Source organism: Mustela lutreola, chromosome 12, assembly GCF_030435805.1.
Source record: "Mustela lutreola isolate mMusLut2 chromosome 12, mMusLut2.pri, whole genome shotgun sequence".
NCBI classification, from domain to species: Eukaryota; Metazoa; Chordata; class Mammalia; order Carnivora; family Mustelidae; genus Mustela; species Mustela lutreola.
Genome location: NC_081301.1, coordinates 88,411,026 through 88,428,373, shown reverse-complemented (window position 1 = coordinate 88,428,373; position 17,348 = coordinate 88,411,026). Strand labels below are relative to the sequence as shown.

The window sequence follows — 17,348 nt, the reverse complement described above, 5'->3', positions numbered from 1 at the left end:
CCACAGTCTCTCATGGTTTGTCTCCCACTCTGATCTCCCCCAACTGATTTCTCTCCAACTCCCAATGTCCTCTGTGTTATTCCTTATGCTCCACAAGTAAGTGAAACCATATATAATTGACTCTCTCTGCTTGACTTATTTCACTCAGTATATTCTCCTCCAGTCCCATCCATGTTGATACAAAAGCTGGGTATTCATCCTTTCTAATGGAGGCATAATATTCCATTGTATATATGGACCACATCTTCTTTATCCATTCATCTGTTGAAGGGTATCTTGGCTCTTTTCACAGTTTAGCGACCATGGCCATTGCTGCTATGAACATTGGGGTACAGATGGCCCTTCTTTTCACTACATTTCTATCTTTGGGGTAAATAACCAGTAGTGCAATTGCAGGGTCATAGGGAAGCTCTATTTTTAATTTCGTAAGGAATCTCTACACTGTTTTCCAAAGTGGCTGCACCAACTTGCATTCCCACCAACAGTGTAAGAGGGTTCCCCTTTCTCCACATCTTCTCTAACACTTGTTGTTTACTGTCTTGTTAATTTTGGCCATTCTAACTGGTGTAATGTGGTATCTCAATGTGGTTTTGATTTAAATCTCCCTGATGGCTAATGATGATGAACATTTTTTCATATGTCTGCTAGTCATTTGTATGTCTTCTTTGGAGAAGTGTCTGTTCATGTCTTCTGCCCATTTTTTGATGTGATTATCTGTTTTGTGTGTGATGAGTTTGAGGAGTTCTTTATAGATCTTGGATATCAGCCTTTTGTCTGTAGTGTCATTTTGCGAATATCTTCTCCCATTCTGTGGTTTGCTTCTTTGTTTTATTGACTGTTTCCCTTTCTGTGCAGAAGCTTTTGATCTTGATGAGGTCCCAAAAGTTCATTTTCGCTTTGTTTCCTTTGCTTTTGGAGACATATTTTGAAAGAAGCTGCTGTGGCTGATGTCAAAGAGGTTACTTCCTATGTTCTCCTCTAGGATTTTGATAGATTCCTGCCTCATGTTGAGGTCTTTTATCTGTTTCAAGTTTATCTTTGTGTATGGTGTAAGAGAATGGTCGAATTTCATTCTTCTATACATAGCTGTCCAATTTTCCCAGCACCATTTATTGAAGAGACTGTCTTTTTTCTACTGTATATTCTTTCCTGCTTTGTCGAAGATTAGTTGACCAGAGACTTGCAGGTCCATATCTGGACTGTCTACTCTGTTCCATTGGTCTATGTGTCTGTTTTAGAGACAGTACCATGCTGTCTTGGTGATCACAGCTTTGTAGTAAAGCTTGAAATCAGGTAACATGATGACCTAGTTTTGTTTTTCTTTTTAAACATTTCCTTAGCAATTCAGGGTCTCTTCTGGTTCCACACAAATTTTAGGATTGTTTGCTCCAGCTATTTGAAGAATGTCGGTGGAATTTTGATCAGGATGGTATTGAAAGTATAGATTGCTCTCGGCAGTATAGACATTTTAACAATGTTTATTCTTCCAATCCATGAGCATGGAATGCTTTTCCATCTTTTTTGTGTCCTCTTCAATTTCTTTCATGAGTGTTCTGTATTTCCTTGAGTACAGAGCCTTTACCTCTTAGGTTAGTTTTATTCACTTTTAAAAAGTGAAAATCAATGCTACAGGCATGTGGAAAATTGGGACTCTTAAAGGATTGTCCCCTGCAATTATGAAGTCTAAGGTAAATGAGCCAGGCCCTTCTAATGTTGAATGTAGTGGCCTTGATGACTCTCTGCAGCATCTTCCACAGCAGAGAAAGCTGTGCTTCACAACTAGCACCATTTTGGGTCTAAACACCTTTATGTTTCTCATTATCTTCTTTTCTCTTTTGAAATTGGTCATCCATTTTGACCTAGTCAGAAAATCATTTTCAAAAGAAAGGAGGAAATGAACTGAATGCCCTTAAGAACTTCATGTAAATATGAACAGAGCTATCTACCAGTCCTGTCAAAACAAGCATTTCTGTGGCAAAGCTTTTTCTTCAAGGGAGAGATTTTCAAGTCTAACAGATGTTTGGAACCAAAAACAGCTGTGATCAAGAAATAAATGAGGTGATCCTTGCTAAATAAACTTTTTAAGTCAACTGGGTTCCAGAGACAAAAGTTGGCAGTGGGTACAAAGTGCTTGTGGTAACAGAGCAATGGTTGGTGTGCCCAGTACACGCATGACATGTAGAAAGTGATGAAGCTCTTTCTGAAAACATCAGGGAAATATGAAGACAAAGGTCATTCATATACATTTAAGAGTTTCTGCAAGTGTGGTCCATGGGCCACTCTGGTTGGAATCACTGGGATTTTTTTTTTTAAAGATTTATTTTTTAGAGAGAATAAGCCAACAAGTAGGGGAAGGGGAAGAGGAAGAGGGAGAGAGAGAATCTCAAGCAGACTCCCTGCTGAGCATGGAGCCCTACCTAGGGCTCAATCCCAAGGCCCTGAGATCATGACCTGGGCTGAAGGCAAGAGTAAATGCTTAAGTGACTGAGCCACCCAGGTGCCCCAGCATCACTGGGATTTTGGTTTCAAGGACAGTTTCCTGCAACCCAGCCCAGGCACACTGAATCAGGATTATTATGCCTATTTTCAATGTTTTCTGTGTAATAAGTGGTCAAGAAGTTAGCTAACCAAATCTCAGAGGAACATAGTTAATCCATCCTTTGAAATCTTCACTTGGTATTGATGGGCTGTCTAAAAGTCAGGGGCAGTGGTTCTCTGAAAAGGATCAGTTTATCATAATGGATTACTCAGCTCTGTGTTTTTTTTTTTTTGTTTGTTTGTTTTTTTCTGATGTCTGCTGTTTATATTCAAGGCCACAGTTTACCCGCTTGGAGCTGAGCAATTATAAAGTAAATTTAATCAATAGGAGAACTGACTGACCAACTGAGATCAGTAAAACTTCTCCCCTCACTAGTACTTTCTTCCATGAATGCTAGGTAATTGTTTTAAAGTCAATGCTTCGTCCTCTCCATGTTGACACAGCATGGATGGATCAAGTAACCATACTTTATTTTGAATAAATGAAGCTACTCCAACCTTCTGGAACTGGGGAGACAATGTCACAGGTATCTATACAGCAATATCTGTAATATATTTCATGGAGGGAAAAATTGCAATGTAAAAATTACAAAATTGCAATTTAATAATTACAGGCATTAGTGTATGTGTGTGTATATATATACACACACATACTAATTATAAATATAATTAATTTTATTAATTTGTCATTTAAATCAAAATATAGAAATTCCATATATAAATATATAATATAAAATATATTAATATAATCAATATGTAATAAATATCAATATAAAAACAGAATATTGATATATAAATAGATTCAAATTATATTTATATGTAAATATGTTATATATTAATATATTTGAATTATAGTTATAGAAATATATAATTAACATGTGTCATATCCTATGTAACATATTTAAAGATAAATTTGAGTATATATAAATTCAATGTAATAATATGTACACAGACCTCCAAACACACTATCTCATAAACTTAACCTTTTTACTGACTTTCCTTCAATACCATGCAGACTGGTATTGATTCTTCGTTTTGTGTTGCGCTACATAAAAGAGGGTCAAGTATTAGCTTTTTCTTGGTCAACCAGGCTGATCCTCAGTTTGGATCCAGTTTTTAAAGGAAAGTGGAGAACAGGAGCAACAGAGTCATTATATTGCCATTTTGTGTGTAATTAACATAGGCTGTTCCACTGAATAGATCTTTGGGAGGAATGCCACACTCAAGTACTTTGCCCTCTGGGCTCTTGAAACACTTTGTACATTTATCACAGCATATGTGACCATCCAGTTATCTGTATTTATGCCTATGTTTTAATCTCCATTCTAGAATCTCTGACAGGACCATGTCTTGCTCATTCTCTAGCAGTTCCATGCATAAATGTTAACTTAGAAACGTTTACAAAAACAACGCTTTTTATAAATAAAGCCCTCAATATCCTTTGTCTGTACAACATGTTTCCAACTTTCTTTCCTTCCTTCTCGGAAAGTTACAAAACAGACTCAAGTTTTGACAGCCTAATCTCTTACAGAAAATTCTAGAAAAGAGACAAGGTAAGATGAAATTAATGGAAACTGAAATGGACACTTGAAGTCAGCATGCTTGATATTTGTTTCCTTCTTTCTCACTTGACATTCCAATTATGTCTAAATCATACTGGGATACAAACCACCGAGATCAATTACCTCCTTTCAGCAGACCTCATGGAGACAAATGAGAGGGCTGTGACAGCCTTCAGCCTTAGATGGAAATCTCAAGCAGCAGAAGAAAGCATTAGTAACCATTGCACAGAGTGATATGCCCTAGGGATACAGACCACACCTGGATTTCTAAAATGGCTAGTTTTCTGGCAACTTCCTCCTAATTTTGGCCATTTTGATATGTACTTGGACAGAAACAAACTTTTGTTACATCTGTGCTAGGACAGAGATAAAATGGGAAGCCATGCAACCTATTTTTCCTTATTCATCTCCACTTTGCCTTCCACTTATGCCTTCAGCTCAGCTAATCAAAAAAACAAAGGGACCTTTATTAAGCTCCCTTAAAACAGGGAAGATAAGATTTGTTGATTTATTTGATTTTTAAAAATTCTATTCCTGTCCTCAAGAGTAGGCCAAAAGAGGGAATATCAGAATTTCTATTTGATTCATTTGATTTTTTTAAAAAATTTATTCCTGTCCTCAAGAGAAGGCCATTTCTCAGTGTTTCTCCACCATATATACTACAAATTCCACTGACACAGAACAATGGGAAGAGTCCTAGTGTCTGTCCCACTGGTAACTTCCCCAAAGTTATCCAGAGACTACTTAAGATCTGTAAGGCTTTCTGCTATCACAGGTCCTGCTTCTTGTCCTAAGCGCTCTAAAAATGCTAAATCCATATAATTACTTATGGGAAAAAGACATCAAAATAAATGTAAGGATTGGCAATAAAACCCAGACGAATGAGGGACATTGTCTCTGAATACACATGCATTCAGATGCCTTTTTCACGCTGACATTTCTCATCTGTGCGACTCTTTCTCACTGACTGCTAAATGAGCTAGACTGTTTCTCTGCAATCTGAAACTTAGATTATGAATTTTCAAGCAACCTCTGACTTCAGCTGCAGGCACCTATCCCCTGAAAGGTGTTCCTGACAATGCGTGATGTTGGTTGGCTTCCTTGGTCAGCAGCAAAAAGAAGAATCTTAGTACTGAATCTTAGTATTTGAAAATGTAGGTCATTGGGGTGCCTGGGCAGCTCAGTTGCTAAGCGTTTGCCTTCAGCTCAGGTCATGATCCCAGGACCCTGAGATGGAGCCCTACCTCAGGCTCCCTGCTCAGCAGAAGCCTGCTTCTCCCTCTCTCACTCCCCCTGCTTGTGTTCCTTCTCTCACTGTCTCTCTCCGTCAAATGAATAAATAAAATCTTTAAAAAAGAAAAGAAAATGTAGGTCATCAAATCTAATGCTCCTGGGTGGCATTAATCTGTTTCTGTTTGCAGTGTTTAGTCATTCATGATTCAGAAAAAAAAATTGGTAAGATTTTTAAGGAATGAAATTAGTTAGGGAAAGGGATCTGTGACTCATTTTAAACTATGACAGAGGAGAAATAGAAAATCTAGTAGGACAATAAGGGAAAAAGAGAATTTGGCCATTTCTTTTGGGAAGCTTGTGCCATAGAGCAGAGACCCATTTGCGTGGGGATAGATAGAGCCTGTCTTCCTCTATCACCAGTAATCTCATCTTCAAAAGTTAATTAGTTTTGCCAATTATAATTTGCTTCCAAAGTGATGCCATTTCAAATTCATATTCTTGGAAGGTGGTTAATAACAGGAAATTTAAAGGCAAAATAGCAAGTTCACAAAAGTTAAACCAGAATGTGTGTAAATTTCATTCACTTCTTTAAGATTATAAAATGAAAAGCTTTAGAGTTGAATATACACATTTACCAGTCGTTGGACCTGTATTATTTATCTAACCCTTTGTAAATGATTTTGAAACATTTTAAAGCATATTTGAATAACCAAAAAAAAAAAAAAACCCAAAAAGCAAAAATCAATGACTCCAAACTCTGATTCAAGGTTTAGTAAACAAGGTATGTGTGTTTTCTATAATCAATTTTATATGTACAATTATACCCATTTATTTATATATGTTTGTCTATATGAACATATAGTTACACATTTATATTTATTTGTAGTGAAATATATCCCAACTCTGTTGGGACTTTTTGGGAATCAAAAAAGAAATTCTTGGTGAATGTAGTCAGAGATGGGCTCATTCTTGGTTTTTTTTTTTCCAGCATAAAGAAAACACACTCCCGGGGCACCTGCATGGCTCAGTGGGTTAAAGCCTCTGCCTTCGGCTCAGGTCATGATCCCAGGGTCCTGGGATCGAGCCCCGCATCGTGCCCCGCATCGTGCTCTCTGCTCAGCAGGGAGCCTGCTTCTCCGTCTCTCTCTGCCTGCCTCTCTGCCTACTTGTGATCTCTCTCTGTCAAATAAATAAATAAAATCTTAAAAAAAAAAAAAAAAGAAAGAAAACACACTCCTGTAAAATACTGTTCCTTGGAAGTGCTTTTTTAAATCAGCTATACATGTGTGGCTAGACAACTTCTTATTCAAGCGAAATAAACATGATTAATTCTGGCAGTTATTCAAATGACACAGAGCAACGTCACGAATTCATTTGATCAGGATAAATTTATAATTGCTTTCCTGGAGCAAGAGCATACTTCTATTCTAACAGCCTATAAAGTAAATAAATGCAGACTTGTATATTTGGGTTGGCAAATATAAAGTTTCTCTTGAAGTTTGTATTTTCTTAATAACTGTTTCTAAGTGTTTCTTAAAATTTTTTAAGTTTTAATTTTAATAATTCCCAAGGTTAGAAATTAGATCTTAATTCTCCATCTTCATGCTGTTTAATTCTTTGATGATCCACTTGGTTTATATGTTTGCACACGACTACGCTTTTGCACACTGGTCATAAAATAAACAGAACTAAAACTAAACTTTGGCTTTAAAACTAGAATTGCCAATTAAAGTTAAAAGGGCATGGTATTCTAACTCTTATTTGGGTCTGGGTCGGGGGAAGGAAAAGAGTCTATCTATATGATGCCTGACACTAATATTATACTATGTGTTAACTGGAATTTAGGTAAAAACTTAATTTTTTTTTTTTAAAGGAAAGTTGGGGGAAAAAGAGGAACCCCCACTGGTCAGCTTGGACACTGGTTCACAGCCAGGAATGCACTGATTTTATCTTTTGGGACTACATAGAATAATAAAAAAAATTAGAAATTACAATGCAAAGGGGATGCTAAAGGGAACTTAAGTGCACCTACAGCCAAACAACAGGACCACTGAAGTACTACGTAAGACACGTGAAGGCAGATGCCACAAAATCCATTTCAGTGAATTTTTGTAATAGACCAGGGAGAGTCCTGACCTGGGATCGGGGGCAAGTACGTAACTGCTCTGGGCATCTGTCCCCCTGGTTTCACCCAAGCTCTAAGGCGTGTACCATTTCCCCTACATACGAAACAGAATCAGGAAGAGCAACAGAGCAAAAAACTGTAACACTTTGAAAGTATACAACCCATAGCAGAACAAAAGGGAGGCCCTGGATCCAGACCTTCCCTGTGCACAGACCTAGAAGACCTGAAATGCTGAGATCAACAGTTCACTTCTCCATGAATTTTCTGAAAAGGAAATGTGCATTCTCAATGCAACCTCGTGTCTACTTTGTGGAAACACCGTACGGTGACTACAGGCACTGGGAAGGCAGAAAGGAAGCCAAAGCTAAAAACTGTAAATTCTTCAGGTATGTTTGCAAAAGGAACACACTGCTATATATAAATCGCTGAGCACTATGGCTAAATTTATAATAAAATCAAAGCACAGTTGAGGATCCTGAGCTCTGGTTTGTAACCCACATGGAGGCTTTCGGGCTAGTGTTCTTTTGAGTTTTTTAGTTAGAGAATGGACCAATATTTACAATGAAAGGAGAACAGAAAAGTAGTATCAATTTGCCAGGAAGCAAACTCCGATTTCATGCTTATGAATATTGGCTTTTGTTTTTGTTTTTATTCATATCAAAAGCTTTAAGGGGGCCTGAAATCACGGCCCCTATATGCCTTGTTCGCTGGAGGGCCCGTGACTCTCCTGTATTCAGGTCAGGACAGGGCGCCGTGCGAATGGCCACCTGGTGGACGGTGGGGCATGGAGTGTCCCGCACCGGGCAGGTTCACCAGTCACTCACTATTATCATTACACGTTTGTCAACCTACTAGACTTCCTAGGGGCTCTCGGAGGCTAGGAAGAGTTGTTATGCTTTTTCCTATCTGCGTGTGTGGTGCTCAGTGGGCACTATGTGGATGTTTGTAAGAGGGATAAATGAAAGATCCCATCTCCTCTGGGGCTCCTTTCTCCCACCAGGTTCATGGGTTAGGAGAACTGATTAGGTGAGAAACTTCCTTATTTAAAAATTCAATGACCGGGGTGCCTGGCTGCCCCTGTCTGAAGAGCGAGGGACTCTTAATCTCGGGGTTGTGAGCTTGAGCCCCAGGCTGGGTACAAGACTATGTATATCAATAAGAACTTAAAAAAATAAAAATAATGGTGAGTGCTGTGAAGTGTGTAAACCCGGCAATTCACAGACCTGTACCCCTGGGGCTAATAATACATTACATGTTTATAAAAAAATTAAAAAATTAAAAACAAACAACAAACAAAAAACAAACAAAATTCAATGACTCCTCCTAGTTTTCTTCCTTAAACTTATTCACACTCAGGATGAGCTATTTTGATCAGTAATACTGGAGTGCTTGGATTTTTACCACTCCCTGGGTGGGACCTCAGACTGGTAGGGAAGGCGGAAAGGGAGGGTCCTTCTTGGGGTTGGGGCTTTGGACTGTTGAAAATACCAACAGGGGACAGACAGACCAAGGAAAGTGCATGGGCAGGAGGCCAGGAAGGGTGTACAGAGGACCAGAGTGGTTAGAGGCTCTGCTTTTTGAGCCGATCTAGAAGGATTTCACAGCACAGGCCATCCAAAATTTTGGTAAACCTTTGGCCTTTGTAAACATGCAGCAGTTTGGTGAAGCTGGTGTTTGGAGGCTGAACCTGAAAGCTGCACATCCCAGCTTCTCCCAAGGTTCTTGCATGAACCATAAGGTCTGGATTAGCTGTCCTTCATGTGTTCAAACCCGTCCCTGCTTCTCCATAGTGGGAGGAGCAGAAGTGAGAAGAAATGAAGAGAAGAGAAGGGCTATGACCCCTCTTTCCCTTTTTTTCTTCCTTATTAGTCGGGTCTAGTGGGGCTTTCATGGAATTTCTCACTTCATAGGACATCTAGAATATCTTCCCTACCACCTTCCCAAGACCAAACATCTCCATCAATGGATACGATCTTTCAGAGCTTTGAACACAGGCTTTGTACTCAAAGGTCTCTTATGGAGCCTGGTAAATTACCTACCCGCCTTCTTCTGAATATTTATGCCCAAATGCCAGGATGTCAGATGCCCGTCCACTCCCATCACAGACAACAACAGGCACGGGAGGGGTGTCTCGAAGGTACTCCAAGACAATCGAGATCACATTGGGTCCTCCTTCCACAATGAGCGCCACCACCGGAACGCCTTGACCGATTCCTGCATTAAAAAAGGAAAAGAAAAGGAAAAAAAAAAAAGAGAAAAGAACACAAAGCCAGCAAACCAAAGAAACAAAAAAGGGAAACAAAAAGCACAAACTAAAATTACTGAGCACGGGGGAGATAACGACATATGAAGGGATAAAATACGGAGCAAAAATTGTACAGAAAATCCTTTCGCAGAATCTTCCCACCGCAGAGTCTATCTGACTTTGCCCTCTCCCCGGACAGAGCTCCCGGGGTGCTGGGGCTGGTGAAGGCACCCACCACCCTACTTTCCGGGGGCAGGAGGGGTGTGTGCAAGGGTGAGGAGGGAGAGGAAGGAAGGTTAGTAGATGAAGTCCTGAGCCAGCAACCGGAAGATTGGAAGCTAAATGTGACCTTAAGCAAGTCTCCTATGTACCCAGTGGTTTAGTTTCTTACGTGGAAAACGGGAATTTAAAACAGGTCAGATCCCTGATGTCATCACAGGGCTAAGAAAACACCAGAAAGGTTCCCTTTATTAAAGATTACCAAAATCAGCTGGGGACATATTTACACTTGTTGAGTCAACTACTGGCTACATTAGGGGTCTATGCATATCTGACCATAAATGATCTTCTGCATTATGGGTTCTTAACAGCATAGTAGTCATGATAAAGAATCTGGGAGACATGGCAACTACCATCTGCCTCCTGCCATTACTGTGTCCTCACCATTGACCAAGGTGCTAGGCACATGGTGGGCGGTCCGGAAACAGGTGTTGAATTCAGTTGTTGAATTCTGGGGTGTCCCGGACTTTTTCTCAAGTATTTCAGCTATTCATGGTGAGCTCAAGGATGTAAAACTTGCCCTAACATCAGCAGTCACATAGGGTTCAACCCAACATATTAAAGATGAGTATTAAAAACGAATGTCCATGAGAGACAACAATGAAAAAGAAATGAAGAAGTTCATTTTCAAGTGACCTCTCCAAGTGTCGGCACGGTTCATCGAACCACTTCTTTGGCTCATTTTGGTATCACACGGCATTTTCTCACTCTTCACCTTCCCAGAATAGTTAAGGAATTGAGAAGTACCATAAAAATGAGATGGTTTAAAAAAAAATGATGGTTTTATACAGAGAAGCTATCTTAAAAAAGAAATAATCAAGATTCTGTACCACTTCTGTAAATACGAACTAAAAATAAAGCCTTTAGTCATCTCAGTTTTTCACTTTCCCCCTCCTGTTGTGGGTTGTTTTTTTTTTTCCCCCCTTTTATCCAGAAACTGCTGCCCTGTGAGAAATAATAGTATTTCTTGCTCCATTAAGAAGGGATTGCGTTTGACGTGGGTGACCTGTTACATTTCTACAGTATTAGCAGTAGCCTACGGACTTCTCTTCACTAAGTCAGTGTTTTTCATGGTCTGATTTTCATCTTAAAGGAATGGTCCACAATGTTAGTTACACAAAAATGGATGCTATTTTTAAATCAACATATTAAAAGTATAAGAAAATGATGATTGTGGGTCCCAAGATTTCTTTTTGTACTCCAGAGGGAATTATAGGAGACGGATGACCCATGTGCCATTGGATGTTCCTGTGGATGGAGAACGTTTGAAAATTGCTCCTTTAGGTCCAAGGGGAGGGAAGCGGGAAGCGGGAAGCAAAAGGTCAGTGCGGCTGCCCTTTGGCTCAAAGACCATTAATGATTCAGACAAAATGTCCCTTTAAAACTCCATTTATGGGGGCACCTGGGTGGTTCAGTGGGTTAAAGCCTCTGCCTTTGGCTCAGGTCATGATCTCAGGGTCCTGGGATTGAGCCCCACATGGGGCTCTCTGCTCAGCGGGGAGCCTGCTTCCCCCTTTCTCTCTGCCTGCCTCTCTGCCTACTTGTGATCTCTGTTGGTCAAATAAATAAAATCTTTAAAAAAATAAAACAACAAAAAATAAAACTCCATTTGCATGTCTATGAAGGAGATGTTTTCCCCACTGGTGATTCTGAGGATTAAGTAAGTTCCTGTTGAAAGGCTCTTTGAAAATCAAGGGCTAATTTGAAATGTTAATACAGCACACTTGTTTATAAAGGGGATTTGCTGACATAGGAAACAGCCACCCCTACATGGATTTGTATTTTCATACATGTTAGAAAAGGGTCTCTTTTCCAATATTTAAAATTTTTAGGAGGCATTTCCCAAAGGACTATGATATTTAATTTTTCCCTTTTCCTTGGGTTAGTACATGTATTGTAGGGCTTCATATCAAGGAAGAGTAATACGCCCTTCTAGCTGTTTTATACCAAATGATATATTTAGACTCATTCTAGGATCTTCCAAGAGAGGCATTTGCCAAATTCTGATTTTGGGCATTGATTCTGTCGGTGGAATCTTTACTCCGACTTACAGACCAATTGTGATCCACTCAATATTCTCATGGAGAACAAAGTCTTAGAATGAGCCTTCTAGAATTTCCAGTCATCTACAACCTACCAGACAACAGGCAAGACAGCTGGAAACCTCTCTTCTCTTTGAGGGGATACATAGGATGCCCTCCAAAGGATCAATTTTCATAGGGTGACTTGAGAGCAATAAACTGTCAAATGACTTCATATCAGTATTTTTATCAAATTGTTGTAACCGTAGAAACACAGACACATTTTAGATGATCAAATTTCCTATATTTGGAATGAAGCCATTATCGATCACAAGGATGAGAACAACTATATTAATTTATATTATTATTATATCCATGCTATTATATATCCAGTGCTAAAAATTGGATGAAGTATCAAGATATCATCTCCTTTTTCAACAGTTCTGATTATATCTGGCCTCCAAATTCTCTTCCATTTCCTACAGTGATAATACATGGACATTTGTTCCATAGACAACAAAAGCTCTTATAGTCTAAAATAAAGTACTTACTGTCTAAAATAAAGTACTCTTGAATTTCTTAGTTATGGGAGGTAGAGAAAGAGGCTATATCTAAAAATTTCATGCTTTATGTAAACTACCAGAATATGGTAACATTAAGTCTTTCTGTCAGGAAACACACACACACACACACCCGCCTTTGTTTCTGAGAAAAGAAAATGACATCAAATAATCAGTAATGCACAAAAGCAATTGTTCTTAGACCATTTTTTGGAGAAAAGGGTCTTTGAATACTTTTGTGACTCTGATGAAGGCTAGTGACTCTTTCTCCAGAAAAATAAACATACATAGGGATAATCAAAAAAGTGTGTCTATGCAATTTCAAGGGTATACGGATCTTTGGATCTTTGAGAGTGACTCATGAAAAACCTGCGAGTGGACCCTTATAAAACTCCACCCTAGATTAACCACATTATTCTGTGAAGCCCTGTGAAAGATGTTCTGGAATGGGTTTTCAAGTGAAACTTTATGCCCAAGGGATCTCTGTACCTGTTGCTGTTCAGGTACACTGACAGGCTACACTTCCACAGCAAACACACGGTCTGTAGGGTATCACCCTTCTCTTCGTTCTTTCTCTCATTTTTATTTCTTCTATTCACACTTAAGTTTCCAAGTTACATTTTGGACACAGGATATTAAAAATATCCTAGAGGGGCACTTGGATGGCTCAGTGGGTTAAAGCCTCTGCCTTTGGCTCAGGTCATGATCCCAGAGTCCTGGGATCAAGCCCCACATCAGGCTCTCTGCTCAGCGGGGAGCCTGCTTCCCTTCTTCTCTCTGCCTGCCTCTCTGCCTACTTGTGATCTCTGTCTGTCAGAAAAAAAAAAATCTTAAAAAAAAAATAACCTAGAGATAGTCACAAATACAAAAATTAGACTCTGTAGTATATGACCTTTTTAGTTTAAAAAAAAAAAAGCCTTTTAAACTATCAAGAAGAGTACATTTTCTATTTTGGACATAAAGAAAACATTTTTCTTTCTGGAATCCACTGCATATTCAGCTTGATTCACATGGCCTGCTACTATTTTCTCCATGCCCATAACAAAATTAATACAAATTCCTTTGAAGATAGCTACAAATTTATACCATGTCGGCTAAGCCTACTAGCCATTCACACACACACAAAATAGTTGTTCAGATTTATAGTTTGTGGGTTTTTTTTTTTTTAAATACATTTCCTGTGCTTTCGGGGGAAAATGGGTAAATTCCTTAGTTGATCACAATAATTTTTCATTTTCTACTATAACCAAAGGTTTTCCTTTGAAATCCAAGTGATTTCCATTATAATTTAATTTTAGAGTAATGTGGAGTTGCTTAAGCAGGAAGAGGCAAGATGCTTGCCACACTCTCAAGCTTTTGCAATGTTGTAGCTAGGAGCGCAGCCTTCAAAACTGTGGGTTGGTTAATGGATTTAACAGCTACATTTGACAACATTCCAGGTTGACCTAGGGCTTTCAAAATACAAACTGAACCCCAGTTCACTGTTCTTTGCAGAAGATAGCCTCTTGGACTTCTGTCACATTTTGTTCTGGCTGCAATGTCCTTTAGCTTGGGCTCCCAGTAAGGCAGAAAGTATCAAATTTGGCTTAAGCAAAAACTGGGTTGGGTGTTGGGAGGAAGGGAGGTAGCAGGAATAGGAGAATGTCTTAAAATTCCAAAAGACTTCCCCCACCCCCTTTCTTGCTGGTGACTTGAGATAGTAATCTATGATCAGTTCAGACACTTGGGAAAACATTCACAAGTAGTAGTGAAATGCCTGGATAATATGATAGTTTTGATCAAAGGAAAGGAACACTTTGGTTTTATGTCAACATCACCATATATGATCGAAAATGCCTATGGGCCTAAGGAATATTTTATTTTCTGTTGGAAATTGTTTGTATTTACATGAGGATAGAGTATGGAATGTTGATCTTAGGTAGGCCATCATGATATAAACCACAGATTAGGTGATTATTATAGGAGAGACCATGTAGAAAGGAGGGTTCAAACTCTCCATGAGAGACGACTTCCCAAAGATCTTAATGCATTCAAGATTGAGTCTGCCAATGGTGGGTGGACCTTTCTGTCAAGCCCCTAAAATTGTGTAGCAATAACATGAACACAGTTAATCCACTGGCCTTACCACCTCTGGGATTATGTGACTCTTGATGATTTAGAAGTTTGTGTGGAGAATTCACATGCTCTGAAATTATGCGTATGGTAGGATTTTACCAGTATATTTTATATTTCACAATTTTAAAGTTGCATAATTAAAATTGGCATATAATTTTAAAGCATTGGACATGTCCCCTTCATCCAACTTCTCACTTGAATTGCCTGGTCTTTGGTTCACTGGTTGACTCTACCAACAGAACACTATCCACTATCTCCTGTATTTGGACCACATAATGAAGCCAAAAACCCTCAGCAATTGCCCAAGATTTTGCATTTCTCAAACAGAACTTTGTATAGACTTGGAGGGTCTTAGTGGTTACTATAGTGATGGTAAGACAAGCAGTAAGCTGTTTACCTCATTTTAACAGACACCAATTTGCTGCCTACTCAAGCAGTAATGGCTGAAGTTTGTGTAATACACAACTTTCAACAGATAGGTTTAAAATGAGATTCTTGAAGTTCTTATCTATTTAGTGTATCTCTTTTATGGTCAGAGAAATTGTGGATAGATTTATGAAAAGGATGTAAATCTGGTAATCACTTGTGTTCAACTGACAACACTCAAAGCTATTCTTGTTTATTAAGTTTATTAAGGTGCTTCTTATAATTGGGAAGATTCATAACCCTTGAATATTCAGGAACAACTATAGAATATTATGGTCCAGAAAGAGAATATTTTAATATGCTGTATTTTTTTAAAGGAAGTGTAATTGGAAATTGTTGAGCTATCAAGGAACAGGGTGAGCCCAAGAAAATATCTAGGGAATGACATAAGAAAAAACTCTAGAAAATGACATAAGAAAACACCTTTCCTTCTTCTGAAAAGATCTTTTCAGTCTTCTGTGGAAGTAGATGTTTTGAATATTGCCTTCATGTTTTAGAGGTAGGATATACTATCTACTCAAGACAACAGAACTATAACTGGAATGTGGCTGGCTTCCTTGAAATGGGTAATAAATCCAATTAATTATCTGTTGGTGAATCATGGTGGTATAACAATTGGTCAACACCAAACCCACTGCGAACCACTGCTATGCGTCATTGTAATTACTATATCTTTTTGCCACTATAATTCTGAACCTAAATTGATGCTTAGGAAAGCATTTGGAGATACAAAATACCGCACAAACTCTTAGGCAGCGAAAATAAAGCCACATAGAACAAGATGCTTCACTTGTGAATGCTCACTGTTCTTGAGTGGGAAGGAAGTTCCTGGAAAGACAGCTGGGGTCTTTCCTGGTGGGGGGGACTTCCCAACGTATAACTTTCCAATTCCCTTTAGGATTAGGCAGTGGGAAAAGAATGCGAATTTCTTAAATGTCCTTTCCGGCCATCACCAATTCCTAGGGCATTTCCCTTACTGATATTCAGTGTAATGGGTCTCCTCCCTATACAGTCCTTCCTGTTTACAGCTAATGCCAGTATGCCAGATAAACACACACTGTGTTTTATTTTGCCATTAAATCTCAGCGAATTTGGCTGAAGACAGGTGGTTGTTAAGCCACCGAAGATACAGAGTTCGAATTAATGGGAAAGCCTCTCTTCGTGATCAATGATTGAAAGCTGGTTGTGGCGCCTTTCTTTTCCTGGGGACCTAGAATACAAAATCTATGAAATTAATGTGGCAAAACCGTTTTTGTCCAGCCTCTTTTCAATCCTGTTGAACTCATTTATTTTAAGCGTTATCCATGCTACCGGTATTTCATGGGAATGCTGGCCTAGCTCCCAACGGCTGGCTTTTCTTGGAGATTTTCTTGCTTTAATTTTCTGTCTGGTCATCAGAGAGCCAAGGACAGACTGGGAAGGTGCATGAGTGGATTAAGTGAGGCATCCTGTAGGCCAGCCATGGTACACTGTGGCACGCGTACCACACCACACGTGTCATGTCCTCCAAGTCCACACTCCCCTGTTAGAGAACTGACCCCTCCATAGAAGGTTGGCCTTATTTGGCTTCTTTCAAAGCTGTTGGACTAGAGGTGGATTTCGGAGCTGCATTGGGCCACACTTCCCTTCCTGGAATTGGAGTGGAAATCCCTAGGCCAGGAGTGAGTAACTATAAAGTGGGCTGGTGGGAGTGAAGCCTCTGTGAGCTGTGGCTCTGGTGGGATCCTAAAGGGTGTTTACCCAAGCCGAGAAGAATGTATGTGGGAAGAAAGGAAGGGGCAGGGGGTACCATGGAGAAGGGATTATATGACCCGAGTGAGGGGAGTGAAAGGGTTTGTGGTGTGTGTGTGTAAGTGAGAGACAGAGAGACAGACAGAGAGAGGGGGAGAGAAATTTATAATTAGTCAGTATTTATAAAACACATAGAACAGAGTCTGGCACTTGAGGGCCATATGGTTAAACAAACACATATAAAGATTCTTATTTATATTTATTAAGCTTATACAAGATTTCTACTTTAAGTATATGTAAATATTCATGAGGAGGAAAGAAAAATAAATGCATTTCATATGTTTAAACCAAAAGTATGCTCTATAAATTATTTGAAACATATTTTTCCAAAGTTTGAATGTTCTCTCACACGGACCAATAATAAGCTTAGGAAGACAATTTTTATTTTATTTTATTTTTTTAATCTTGTATCTGAAAGGCTAAAACTTTCTGGTTTGGGGTAGGTGACTCTTT

The 17,348-nt window shown here is 39.0% G+C and overlaps 1 protein-coding gene across 11 annotated transcripts in view; it reads right to left on the bottom strand.

The window, feature by feature from the left end:
• TRPM3 (transient receptor potential cation channel subfamily M member 3) overlaps positions 1 to 17,348 on the bottom strand; it is a 489,615-nt gene that overhangs the window by 175,083 nt on the left and 297,184 nt on the right. For 10 of the 11 annotated variants that reach the window (XM_059143480.1, XM_059143482.1, XM_059143481.1 and 7 more), the window contains one exon: positions 9,498 to 9,672. In XM_059143480.1, coding sequence (XP_058999463.1) covers positions 9,498 to 9,672 — 175 coding nt within the window. Of the gene's footprint in view, positions 1 to 9,493; positions 9,673 to 17,348 lie in introns of those variants that run through there. The other variant, XM_059143490.1, reaches the window with a different exon arrangement.